The sequence below is a fragment of the Phoxinus phoxinus genome (genome assembly GCF_949152265.1).
Source record: "Phoxinus phoxinus genome assembly, chromosome: 13".
Classification (NCBI taxonomy): Eukaryota; Metazoa; Chordata; class Actinopteri; order Cypriniformes; family Leuciscidae; genus Phoxinus; species Phoxinus phoxinus.
This window is the reverse complement of record NC_136888.1, coordinates 3,341,049-3,355,202: the sequence shown is the minus strand read 5'-3', so window position 1 is coordinate 3,355,202 and position 14,154 is coordinate 3,341,049. Positions and strand designations below refer to the sequence as shown.

At 37.5% G+C, this 14,154-nt stretch overlaps 1 protein-coding gene across 1 annotated transcript; it reads right to left on the bottom strand.

The window, feature by feature from the left end:
* Positions 1–2,418: 2,418 nt before the first annotated feature.
* bmp4 (bone morphogenetic protein 4) lies at positions 2,419–13,514 on the bottom strand. The gene is made up of 4 exons (XM_079633301.1): positions 13,275–13,514; positions 10,065–10,187; positions 8,572–8,927; positions 2,419–4,142 (listed from the first exon to the last, which is right to left on the bottom strand). Exons 3-4 carry the CDS (start codon positions 8,918–8,920, stop codon positions 3,289–3,291), a joined length of 1,203 nt encoding a protein of 400 aa, XP_079489427.1. The 5' UTR covers positions 8,921–8,927; positions 10,065–10,187; positions 13,275–13,514; the 3' UTR covers positions 2,419–3,288.
* Between the last annotated feature and the right edge of the window lie 640 nt (positions 13,515–14,154).

The following is a 14,154-nucleotide window of genomic DNA, read 5'->3' as shown; positions in this document are numbered from 1 at the left end:
ATATATATATATATATATATACTGTTATACAAGCAGCACACTGACTACTCAAAAATATATCCAAGTTTCATTTCTATAGTATTGTCCCTTGAGAAGATATACTAAAATGTTTGTTGAATGTGAGGGGTGTACGTTTGTGAGATACTGTATATATCAGTCAAAAACTGAAAAATGGATCAGTATGATTTTGTTCCATAATTTGTATTTTCACCAAATATAAACTAATTTATAAATAGAAAATATGACTAAAAATAAGTACATTGGCATATCTTTCAATAATGTTTACAAACAATCTATTAGAATTTCGTTCATTTTGGTAACAATGATGTGAGTGAAATCTTGTTAATTACATAAGTAGTGAAACGTTACTGACAATAGAACATTTATTATTATTTTTTAATTATTTTTTTTATTTATTAATCAATTAATTCCTGACAAGGTTGTTTTGACTGGACGACTAACAACCACATGTTTTCAGAAACCAAAGCCAATGTTGTTTTTACAGCAGTCAGGCTATTCCATCACAGTTTCCTAATGAATTCTAAAGGAAATATCCAGTATAATGATTAGGCCTATCCACTGACACTTTCGAATAAAAGGATATTGTAGGCCTAATCATTATAGGCTACTGGACATTTCCATTAGAATTGAAAATGTAAATGTCCAGTATAATGATTAGGCCTACAGTATCCACTGACACTTCACTTTGGCATTTCACTTTATCATTAGATCATTTTTTTTATTTTTTTATTATTAGAAATAATTTTTATATTATGGTTGAATCCAATTATGACGGAAATACTTAACAGTATTTTAGACACGTGTTTATTTTCACGTGTAAGCAGCATCAGAGGATCTGGCCAATTTAAGCCTTAAAGCAGAAAAGCATTTAACAAAAGGGTGAAAGATGATCGGACAATGATGCTTATTGACAGTTCAAAGGGCTTCCGTTGGAGTGCTGGAGTACAGGCAGTAAATGAGTGATTAGAGCCTGACAGGCGTCTGTGTTCAATCTGCTGATGGAGACACGCCGTCTCACCTTTGATTTGCGCTCGCGTCGCGTCGCCAGATCCACGCAAGTGTCACTCCCATCCAGACTCAGCGGTGCGCGTGCGTCACGCAGTCTAGCCGCTATTGTGCGGGTCAGACGGGCCGGGGCTGCAGGCCGCACCTGGAGGAGGACTGCTTTTACTTTTTTTATTATGCTTTCATTTTCATTATTATGCTTCAACAACACAAATAAACAAGATGCGTGATCATATCTCTGAATACCGTAATTGTTCAGCTTTACGTTGAGCATAGCTAGTACCAAAACAGAAAAATCACAATAAAACAAACAAATAATTAAATAAAAATAAATAGCCTACAAAATAACATCAAAAATACATCAAAAGAGAAATCACCTGGAGGACTGCTGTGAAAACACCCATACTTCTGTTGGAATCGACTGGAAACATGCTGATATTGCTAATAGTTATAATACCAGGTCTTCATGTTAACAGTTTCATTAGGTATGATCTTTGCAGTGTCATGTCCACTAATCACATTTCCCTCTTAGCTTTCTGCAGTGCAGGCCTTAATCATATAAAGACTGCATATTCATTATTATTAATAATAATAATGAAATTTTGTTGGTATGCAAACCTTGTCTTCTCTTAATCTCGACTAAAATGCCTTCCACTTCCCGAGAGGTGTGTTGATTGACAGCTCGAATCCCATTAAACCCTTTGATTCCCTCTTCAGTGCTGATGAAGACAGTCAACTTGTTTTCGTACAATGTCACACAAATGCTCGTCCGGATTACATTTCACCCCAAGATGAAAGGAGAAAATTAATAACTTTTTGCACTGAAGCATTATTTTCATGAGAAGTGATCATTCTGATCAGTTAATCATCACTGTAACATAGTCATTTTTTATTGTATTATGGTTAAAAAAAACGTTACTACATTTACTTACTATAGTAATAACAGTAAATTATGCATAATTACAAGTAACTAACCCTAAACCAAACCCTAACCCTAACCGTAACTCTATAGTTGCAGTTAATTAATATTACTCCGCACTTATCTGAGGAAGTACACAGTATACATCACCATTAAATAAAGTGTAACCATCTTTTTCCCCCATTAAAATAATAAGTGTGGCATTAAAATGTTCTTAATTGTCATTAACAGGGTCCTTAACATGTTCTTGACAGATTTTTTGAGTTTTCAGATGGATATCTTTGTTTCTTGATTCAAAATAATCAACACAAATTAATATTACTATGAAACTTCATACAAATCCCTATATCTTTACATATTACACACACGCACGCACGCACACACACACACACACACACACACACACACACACACACACACACACACACACAGACACAAACACCTATCCATAAAAAAATGACATGTACATAATATGCAATAAATTATTACTATTTCGCTTAACTCATATTTATGTATAAACCGTTTGTGATTATAAGCGTAATTGAACCATGCAAAAGAAAATACTTTAAAAGTGTGCAATTTAATGACAAACACATAGCAGAGGTTTGAACTGCTAAAATGCAGCATTAGACAGTTCATGAGTTCACAAAATATGTTTGAAGATGACTGGCATAGATACACAAGGTTTTAAAAATGCATTTGTTATATATATATATATATATATATATATATATATATATATGGCTGCCTTCCAGTGTGTGTGAGAAGCCAATACCTGTAGTTCTTGAGGCTTTGAAACAGAACAACACACTACCTTTGATTAATCTCACATTGTTGTTGGAATGTTTCACAATTTATTTAACAACAGAGTTATTTTGGGAACATGTAAATCACATGCCGATGCAAAACATGAACTCACATCAATACATCTCTGATTCCTTTTACTGATATACTGATATTACTCTCACACAGTGCTCTATTTTAAGTACACAAACGATGCGTTCTGGTCAAACAGGGGGTTCGTTGGCTACGCATTTCTATTTTCGTGAATGTATATTGTATTAAAGAAATAAATACTAGCAGTAAATAAACTTTTAGTGGCTTCTACTTCTTCTAGCACATAGAAAAACCCTTATACAGTCTGATATACATTATGGAGAGCTGTACAGCTGAATTATAATTCAAATAAGGACACTTTTAAAAACTTTTTTTTTTACTTATGTTGATATAAATATATATTTATATATACTTTTTGTCAAAATATATGATCGATCAGACAAAGAATGAGACAAACACACATCTCAACAGTTATAAATAAGTGTCCACATACGGGCGTGAGTGTGTCAGCGGCATCCGCAGCCCTCGACCACCATCTCCTGATAGTTCTTCAGCACCACCCGGTCCGTCTCGTCCAGGTACAGCATGGAGATCGCACTGAGCTCGGTGGGAACACAGCAGGCTTTGGGAATGTTGGTGTTCACCGAGTTAACCAGCGTCTGTACGATCGCGTGATTGGTGGAGTTCAGGTGATCGGCCAATGGAAACGGACACTCGCCGTGACAGTAGTACGCCTGGTATCCCGGCGGAGCCACGATCCAGTCGTTCCAGCCCACGTCGCTAAAGTCCACGTAAAGCGCGTGTCTCCGACAGTTGCGGTTGCGCTTCCGGCCTCTTTGCTTGGGGCTTCGCTTCGCCCGCCGCGTTAGCGGATGACTTTTTCCGTCGTGCCCGAACGTGACTAGCAGTGGGCGGAGCTGGTCCCAGTCGTCATCCGGTATCGGATGCAGGGATCGGCTCACGCGCACGTGGCGGCCCTGGTGGCGCCGGCTCGGGTCCAGGTGCACCAGCTCCACGGCGAGCCCGTGGTTTGAGCGTTTATCACGCGTCCAGCGCAGCACGGCGGGACTCACGTCGAAACTCTCCCAGCGGGACGCGTTGTAGCGCACTAGCCGCGTGTCCAGGAGCTGCGTGATGAGCGTCCCGGCCCGCGGAGGCTTCAGAACCTCGTATATGTTTATGCGCTGGAGACCCTCGTCCCCCGTGAGCGCAGGATCGGAGCTTGCGTCACCGATCTGTTGCCTGTAGATACGAAGCTCTGCGGTGGAGATGAGCTCCTCCTCGGGGATGCTGCTGAGGTTGAAGATGAAGCGAAGCGGAGTCTCCCGAGACCCGTCCGACTGCAACTCTTCCATGTGCTCTAGAGGAGAGACAGCAGAGAACCGGTCAAGACCAAACACAAATGACCCTGTACACCCTGATAAACACTGCAGCGTGTTTCACGCGCACATTTCAAAGCCCTCTAAATGATCAAAACTTAGAGAAAAACTAAGGTTTACTTGATTATTAGGTTTACAGAAAAAATTCTGATTGAGAGTTTAGACTTGTATCTTAACCCGATAAAGCAGTATCATATTTAATACAAATAAGGTCTCTAATGATCAACACAAGATCTGATAAACCTGTCACACTCGCTCTCCTCAGCTCTTCTGTCTCTCTCTGTGTGTGTGTGTGTGTGTGTGTGTGTGTGTGTCGCACTCGATCTCCTCAGCTCTTCTGTCTCTCTCTGTGTGTGTGTGTGTGTGTGTGTGTGTGTGTGTGTGTGTCGCACTCGCTCTCCTCAGCTCTTCTGTCTCTCTCTGTGTGTGTGTGTGTGTGTGTGTGTGTGTGTCGCACTCGATCTCCTCAGCTCTTCTGTCTCTCTGTGTGTGTGTGTATGTGTGTGTGTGTGTGTGTGTGTGTGTGTGTCGCACTCGATCTCCTCAGCTCTTCTGTCTCTGACTGAGAGTTTAGACTCTTTATCCAGTAAAAGTCTTTCAGTGTAACTGTACAAGCGTCCTCCTCCAGCTCGAGCTTCACGAGTCTTTCTGTGTCAAATCTGCTCTGATTTATCAAGGAAACGCAACAATAACTTTGATATTGTTAGTAATATTTCAGCTGGACTGAAGCAGCTTCGCTTTACTTGATTATCATACATCATTTATTATCATAATCATGCGTATCAAATATGATCATCAGGCTTCTGAGGAAGGTTTATTTGTTCATCTCTCAATCATCATTGTATTGCATTGCATTATATGTTTTTATAACATTTTGATCATAAAACTAAGCATTTCAATATCAGCTTACTAAGAGAAAGACTTCAGTGTTTCTTTATTGAATCGACGCCTAGAAACTCCACTGCAAACATCATTCAGAAGAAGAAGAAACTGGCAAGAGACTCACACAACATAAAATAAAGGAAGCGGAGTAATTTGGATTTATATTGTTGCCATGTTTGTCTTGTTGCTATGCCAACCTATTTATTTATTCTCAGCAGAAGCTTTCAAGATTGTTCTTAAATATTTAAAATCGTTTAATATTCAAATATTCCCTTAATTGGTATTGGTCCGTATGATATTTGAACCCAATCGGAATTCATTTTGTGATGGCAGACAAACTCTTTATTACGCAATCCGTCAGGGGTGTCCAGTCCTGTTCCCGGAGATCTGCCTTCCTGCAAAGTTCAGAGGTTCCCAGTTTTCCTGAGGATGTTAATTAGCTGGTGTGTTTGATCAGGGCTGGGACTGAACTTTGCAGGAAGGCAGATCTCCGGGAACAGGATTTGAAGTGCATTCACACTGTCCGTCCCAAACCCGATTATTGGTGTATCCGATTGGAATCTGATCTAAAATGATTTCCTGTCTACAAAGTAAGCAACGTGGAGGGGTTTGCAATACAGATGCTGTCTTATTTACAACATGACAACGTGTAGCGACTTTCAGTTTCCTATAACAACGTCTGACATTGTATGTGGCGTGAGGAAGTCACATAAACCACGCGTGATCCAATCAGAGTGGTCGGACTGAAATTGATATCCAGAAATGCGATTTGAATAGGATTTCAAACTCCTTATGAATGTAGCTCAAAACGGATTTTCATGTGATTTGTTGCTGTTCACACTTACTAAATATGATCGGATTTCAATCCGGATTCGGACTGACAGTCTGAACGAGGCTTAATTGTCATCCAGCTATTTTTAAAATAATTTTCTTCAATAGTAATCAACATACATTGAAAATAGCACTCCTCATAGAAACAAATAAAGCAAGCACTTTTGTTTAAATAATATTTTCACTTGACAGAAAGTTGTTGAAGTGCAGAACACATACAGCTTTACTGACAGCAGCAATTATCCTTTTTTCATTTTTTTTTTGCATATTTTAAAAAGACATCATAATAAACTTTAAGGTCTTTTGAGCTTGTCCCAAATTATAGTAAGTAAACAAAATAAACACAATAATTTAGAGATTAACACAATCTCTCTATATATATTGAACTACATTAAGTAATTTTGGTTGGTGTCTAAGGATAGTATATTTATTAAGTATCTTCATAATAAATATTTTTTTTTTTTATTTTTTTTACTTTGTATGAATGTTTTGTCTTTGGGAAAATAAATATTTGGATTGATATTAAATCCAATAAATGCAAGATGCAATCTGTAAATATATAATAATAATAAAAAAACTTTAGAATATTTAGATGTAACAATTTAAAGTCCAAAGTATAATTGGTTTAAGTGCAGAATGTGTTTGAAACTTTCTCTGTTGAACACACTCCTTTATTTCAGTGTCTCTTCTCCATGTTTTTTAATGAACTCACTGAACGCTTACACTGAAAAAAGGTAAATCATGGTTTTATTCAAGAAAATATGATTTAACATCACTGAATCAACCTTTATACATCAATTTATACCATCAAAAATAATTGTTATGGGTTAGATCAGGAATAAAATTGACTTAAGGTAACAACTGCAGGTTACCACATTTACAGGGAAGGTACGAAGGTTATAAAAAGCATAAAATAACAAGAATAGACGGTTTACGCATGCCGATGGCCTTTCATCACCCTGAACCTGAACGTTTTTACTCTAGGAATCCTGTCTGCCTAACAGACCACATGGTTGGCAACAGGAGTTTATTTAGAAATCTGTAGAGTATAGCATTAAAAATAATTACATGTTGAGGAAACAGGATCCACATGAAAAAGTACAAACTTTTTAAAATTATTTTTAAATGCTGGGTTGAGTTTAAACTATCCCAACGTTCTCAGAACTTAGTTATGAACAAATGTTCATCCAGAAACATTAATAGAATGTTCGTTCAAAGTTATCTAGTCTATAATAATGTTATCAAAATGTAGGCACAAAAACGTTTACAATGTTTTAGTTAGATGTTTTTAAATGTCTCAGAGAGCTTTTAAAACTAACGTTCGATGTTTGCACACGTGATGTCCTCTCAACGTTCACGTAACATTTAAAAAAACTAGACATTTTGAACGTTCACAACTGAAGGGAAACATTAGCAAAGCGTTCTTAGAACTTATTTTTGTCGGCTGGCCAAGTACAATACATACTTCATTGTCCCCTTAGGGAAATGTGTTTTGGGCTCAGTGTGCTGCATTTCCAAATAACAGACTAAATCAATCAATCAATCACATGTATCTCACCTAAACAATCCATACAGTTTGGCGAGTTTTTGCACAAATATTTTTAAAGTAAATTTCACACGGATATTTTTAAGTAGATTTCACATATGAAATTAAGTAAACCGTACTTAACTAAGTTAAGTGAAAGTAACAGGAAATAAGTCATTTTAACTTGGCTAGTAAAAGGTTGAGTAATATCTATTTAGTTGAAGTTTCCTTTGCAATACATTTCACTCAAAAACATTGAATTAAACCACACTTTTAAAGTATATGCTTTACTTAGAAACATCTAAGTAATTAATACAATAGATATTCTACATATCAGGAGTCACACATCATGTGAACGTAAAGACCTCAAAATAGGCTTGTGAAACGATTAATCGCATCCAAAATAAAAGTTTGTGTTTACATAATATGTGTGTGTACTGTGTATAATTATTTTGTATATACACACACACATGCATGTATATATTTAAGAAATATTTGCATTTATATACTGCATACTGTATATATTTTTATATAATTTATATTATGTATAAATATAAATATTTTATATATAAATAACACATTTTCTTAAATATATACATGCATGTGTGTGTACTTATATATATACAAAATAATTATACACAGTACACACACATATATTATGTAAACACAAACTTTTGTTTCACACCCCTAACCTCAATACTTGCTAGACAATGACGGTAACATTTGATGGATCGTTTTTGTGTTTAAATGTGTCTTTTTGAGTGGAAAATTAACTCCAAATGTCACAAAATGGCAAGTTACTAATCCTAACAACACAAGCAATGATGAAACAGTGTAAATACAGCTGGAAAACAGTGAAAAATCAGCCTCATTAATTATGCAAGGCCCAGTGCATGATGGGAACACCAGTATCAGAAAAGTTGAGTCATTTTACTTAATTTTATAATGTTGTTATTTACACTTTCATTTCTAAACGCTTGAATTAAGTACTAATATATAATTTACTTTACTAACTTTTTCATGTTGTTTTTTTTCTGTAGTATTTACTTTTTTAATTTTTATCAGTGTAGACGGGTGTCATATTGCACAGCTAAGATGGCCACAGTTATTGCCCAAATAAAAGCTGCATAAACCATAAGACCAGCAATAAATAGTCAAAATCTCTGTTTTACCTTCATGATGGAATCCCCTCACAGTGTTTGCCCGACTGGTGGAGCGTTCGGGATAGTGGAAGCTGAGGTCGTGCGCTCCGGCCTCGTCCGCCTCCCCCGACTGCAGGCGGTACAGGTCCAGCAGGTACTGGGGCACGACGGTCGAGGTGCTGGGTCGCGGCCGCCTCTGAAGCCCAAACATGTGCAGGAGCGTGGCTTCAAAGTCCCGCAGCAGTTCATGACTCTGACCCAGGTGCTGAGCCGACACTTTCTTCTTCCCTTCCTCGGGTATTAGACTAGCATAGCTGCTCTCTCCCAGTAGGACTTGGCATAATAAAATAACCATCAGCATTCGATTACCAGGAATCATGATGTCTCTGGTGGGCGGTTGAACAAGGAAACAGAAAAGCAAGACTTCAGTGAAAGATGTTTGCCACATTCAATGATGAAACCGCACACCAAAAACACAAAATCATTTAGGTCAGAAACATACTTTATGCAAGTATTCAAAGGCTGAGTTGTCTCGTTGAACATGATTAGTGTGACCTCCATACTCAAGGGGGCGACACAGTTTCCTTCAAATAACTATGTGTATTTACTCAAGTAGCTTGTTATGAATATTTTGACTTCATTGTTTGAATTATTTCCCCACAAAGTGAGTTCTAATACATGGCTATGTACGATATGAACCTTTTTTGACCACAAAATCTTGCGAATGTGACCGCATCTTTCCACTAACTTTAACTAACTTGCTGAGAAACATTCACTTCAAACTGTTGCTCCACCATGACACTAGTTTAACTAAACAAAATCATGATAGTCTGAAATGCACATTTCAGAATGCAACAAACTAAATTACCCTGAAAAAAACTTTGGTGTAAGATTTACTTGAAAAAATACTAGTAAATTTTACAAGTAATTACAAAGAATTGGCAAGTAACACATTGAATTGAATGTAAAATTTGGGTCTAGAAAGTCTTAATAGTATATTTGTAAAACTACTCCAATAAAAGTACTCTAAAATAGTCTTTGGATTCATGCACTTGCACAAAGTATGTTTTGGAGCTTTTTGCAGCAATGCCGTATAAGAACCATTTATTCTTAGTCTGAAGAACCTTTTCCCAATAAAGTAGAAAAACTGCATGGATGTTAAAGGTTCTTCATGCAAAAAAAAACTTTATTTTTAAGAGTTTATGGACAAATAAAACACACAAAAGTCATATAAGTTTGGAATGATGTGAGGGTGTGTAAATTATGTCAGAATTTTCTTTTTGTGTGTGAACTCTCCCTTTAAGGGTCAAACCACACAGCCGTTTGGTAATCACAACTGATGTCAAACAAATATGGCAGCCTACAATTTCCAAGTGCACGAACCGCAAGATAAAACCGCTTAAAGCAAGACTACGGATTGACCACTGTTTTTTTGTGTAAAGAATGACTAAGCCTTTTAATTAGCAGCAAAAATGTAACAACCCCGTCACACAATTAAGACTGGATAGGCGTGGTCCACTTACCGACAGGAAATAAAGCATGGGAAAACAGTCCATGTTTGTTGAGAGGTGATCCAGGACGAGTTCCTCAAGCGAATGTTACGTCGTCCTGCAAGGCTGTTGGAGAACTGCGGTGAGATCCTTTTCCTGAAAGACAAGGGCATGTTTGTAAATAGAGTAAACATTTCAGATTCAGAGTAAGCATGGCATGATTGCAAGGCAAGAGTAAATTTTCACTAAGAGCAAAATGCAAGTTTAGGCCAGACACCTTTAAGCAACTAAAAAGCTGCCTGTGCAACACGTTATCTTCGCTCATTTACAAGACCGCCAGGTGTGAACACCTGAAAGGACGGCAATTCAAATTTACATACAAATAGAGGTTCGTCTGTCAACAAAGGGATCTCAGAACTGCCTCTTTTATTGATGGTCTTCTTACAAGTCCCTCTTAAAGAGTCTTTAAAAATCCCCCAACCCAGACTGGGCATGCAAGCGGCACCGTCCTGGTTTGTGAACCCGTAACGCCCAAATACGTGCCAAAAGCAAGAGTGCGCTTAATAGCGCTTAATAATCGTGCGACTCCACAAATGTGATTTTCGACAAATTATCCGAGTACGGAGTAAATGCACTAATAACAATCACAAGTGCTTGGGAAAGGTCTCAGAAAACAACGTCATCTTACCACAGCTGAACTCAATAGTTGTATTTTGTCATTTCTTGGACTTAGTTCTACTGGAGCAAGTCCAACCATTACAGCAGGAATGATGCATTTTAACAAGAACACCGTGTGTGTGTGTGTGTGTGTGTGTGTGTGTGTGTGTGTGTGTGTGTGTGTGTGTGTGTGTGTGTGTGTGTGTGTGTGTGTGTGTGTGTGTGTGTGTGTGTGTGTGGTCACGAGTGTTATTTCTCTCTCTACGGGGTGTGTGATACTAGTGCTTGTCATTCTGGAGGGATATACCTTTAAAAAGATTCATAACGTCTGCAGTTTTAACAACAACGCTATTCAAACAGTTCATTATGTCGAGAGCAAACCATAAAAATGAGCGTAACTAAAAGACTTTGATCAGCCATGCCAGAAAACATGTAACAAAGCACAAACAATTGGTTTCTTCAGACCACCTACTCTTGTTTAAACGCCTACAGATACTGCCCTAAATATTTACAGAATCCCTTTTTGATGTGTTTGAAGATGGAGAGTAATGCATGTGCTTTTGCACAGTGTGGGTTTACAGTCCTTTAATTTGGCAGAGCCGTGTAAAGCTCACAGCGCTCGACTTCGCTCTACCCTAACCCTGCTTTAATGAGATTAGGTTATGCACATGGTTCTTCAGATGTGTGGGACAGGGTACGGGGGAGTAACAGACAATGTTAGGATAGTTTGATTCAGAAATCAAATCTGGACGCCTGAGTAGCATCATGTGCGTTTAGAAAACAAGACGGCTTAATTACAGCTAATGCAAAGTAGCCTATAGCCATTGGACATGAACATACATAATCTTATTGTTTGATCCCAGTATAATTATAATAAAATAAATTAATGACGATATTAAAGTTAAGAAAACAACTAATCTAATTGTGTTGTTGTCTCTCCCACATTAAAATAAACTAAAGTTACAATGTACACATCTGTCCACCAATAACAAGGATTTTAATGGTTTTGCAATATAAGCAGCATAATGATAAAGTATGCAAGTACAGTATAAGCAAATTCAACAAGAAGCCGTTTCTTGGCCTAACAAAGCTTCAAGACCCTTGTTCTAGAGTCTAGACGACAACATCTGTTGATCTCTAATCAGTAGTGCACTGTCTGACTCTTGCAACAGTTTACTTTTAATGTCAAGTATTTGGTATGAAAAGATATTTAGCATATCTTATTTTTACTTTTGCTTTCCAACTCCTTGAACTAAAGACAAAGATCCCTGCCAAATGGCTCATGGTTGCTGTGTCTCTTTATGTCATAATGTACCTCATAAAACCTTTCAGACGTGTTCTTATGCTTGACTGAGTGCCAGCACTCTTCACTACCACTCATTTAAGACAAAGTACAAGTCTCCAAAACATCCGTGGAGGTCAGATTTACTAGTGCATTCTTACACTGGAGACTGGTTTCACTTAACTTTTCAAATTAAGAATACAACTATTTTCTTTAACACTAACTTGAGATAAAAACAACAACATAAGTGCTGTGTGAGCCGCAAACTTAAATGTGATTTGGAACATTTAGAATCTAGAATTTTGTTGCAGATTCCAGAAGTAATCTGGATATGTTTCTGCTATCAGAGCTTTGGCTAACATTCTGGCAAGGTTCTCTTATGTTATGAACAGACATTCTTCCAGTAATGTTCAAACTTTTCTGGTCTTTAATAATGTTCTCAATGCATTAGCACAAATTTTTTTATTTTATACATTGTTTATACGTTTTTTTTTTCTGAAACGTTTTAGTTGGATGTGCATGTAACATTTTATAAATGTCACTACTTGTTTTAGAATGTTAAGAGAACATTCCAAAGTAACGTTCCAATAATGCTTGCAAAAATCCTAAAATGGAATGTTTCCTTAACATTCGTGTTATATACATAACAAAGAAAAAAACATTAGACGTTTTCATAATGGGAACATTAGCAAAACGTTACATTTTTGTTAGCTACGACCATAACTGTTAAGAGTTGACAACATACAGCAATTAAACTTGTAATAACATAGTATTAGCCACCACCTTAAAACATAAATTAAACATAAAATATATTTCTGTTTTAATGAAATGCCATATAAGCTCTATTCCAACCATCCAGCCCAGTGTGTGTGTGTGTGTGTGTGTGTGTGTGTGTGTGCGGTCAGGTGTTTGCACGCGTTAGTGGTAAACTTGCAAAAACGTTTACCATAAACACCCCAGAGTGACTGAGCAACATATTGACATATTTAATGCAGTGTAACATTACCAATACACCAAGTACAATTCGTTATCGTGTACGCGACAATCCAGAAAGCTCCCGTGGATTATAATAATTGCGTTTCTCGACGTACAGACAGGTTTGTGGATTTTAGATGTAAAGAAGCAAAGAGGATGGGAAGTGAAGGATTTCCATAGGCTATAGCTACACACAAAATGTCCAAAACGCGTATTGAACGTGTGTAATTGGGTTTTAAATAACCACGTATACCTCAGATAAAGTCACAAATCACGTCTTACTACCCTATCATAATGAATGCTGACTTCAATACGACATGCCAACTTACCATTGGTAGAGATGCGCTCGGTATTCCTGAAGAGAAGACGTAAAAGCGAGTTTTTCAACGAAGTTCGCCTCACATAACAAAAGTCCAGGGCTGAAGGGAATGTTTAGGTCATTAGTTCCGCGTCATGTAGAAGAAGAAGAAGAAGAAGAAGCCAGCTGAAGAAGTCCAGTGGGTCTGTAGCTCCAGGAATATGCGAGGACGGAGAACATCACCGACTGATCCCGCATCCAGTTCTCCTGGCAGTTTTTATGTGACCGCCCAATGAAGTTCCGTTGCCTCCTCCTCCCCTACTCTCTCAACCCACCGCACTTCACCCAACACCTCAGATAAACCCCGGAGAACGCAAACACACCAGATCTCTTTCCTTCTGTAAGTTACATTCACGCACTGTGGATAAAACTGCTATATGAGTGTAATGAGCGCTAGCAACATGCAAGCTATTCGTTTTCTTTCTCCGAGATGTCATCACGCGTTCACCACACACGCGTTGAGACTGGGAGAGCGAGCATGTTTATATTGACTTTTGTCCACTGTAGTGAGCATTATATTTTAGTAGCCTAAATTTCTCTCTGACAGCATAGATGTTTTAAAAGAGCATATTCAGGGCTTTCCAGAGATACCAATCTGCTTGGTCTTTAAAATGCCTGACATTAATATAGGGATTAAAATTAGCACTCTTATGGAAATATTATAATATTTTAATAATTATCATTTAAATCTGAATATTATTATTTTAGTCATAAATCAACTTCTCAGGAAAATGTTATGGGGTTTCTAATCAAAATTTGACTTTCTGTTACAAATCAGCTGGCATTGATTTCATACATGTCCACATAGAGACACCAGGACTTACAGCATGTTAATCAGACATTTTGGAAGA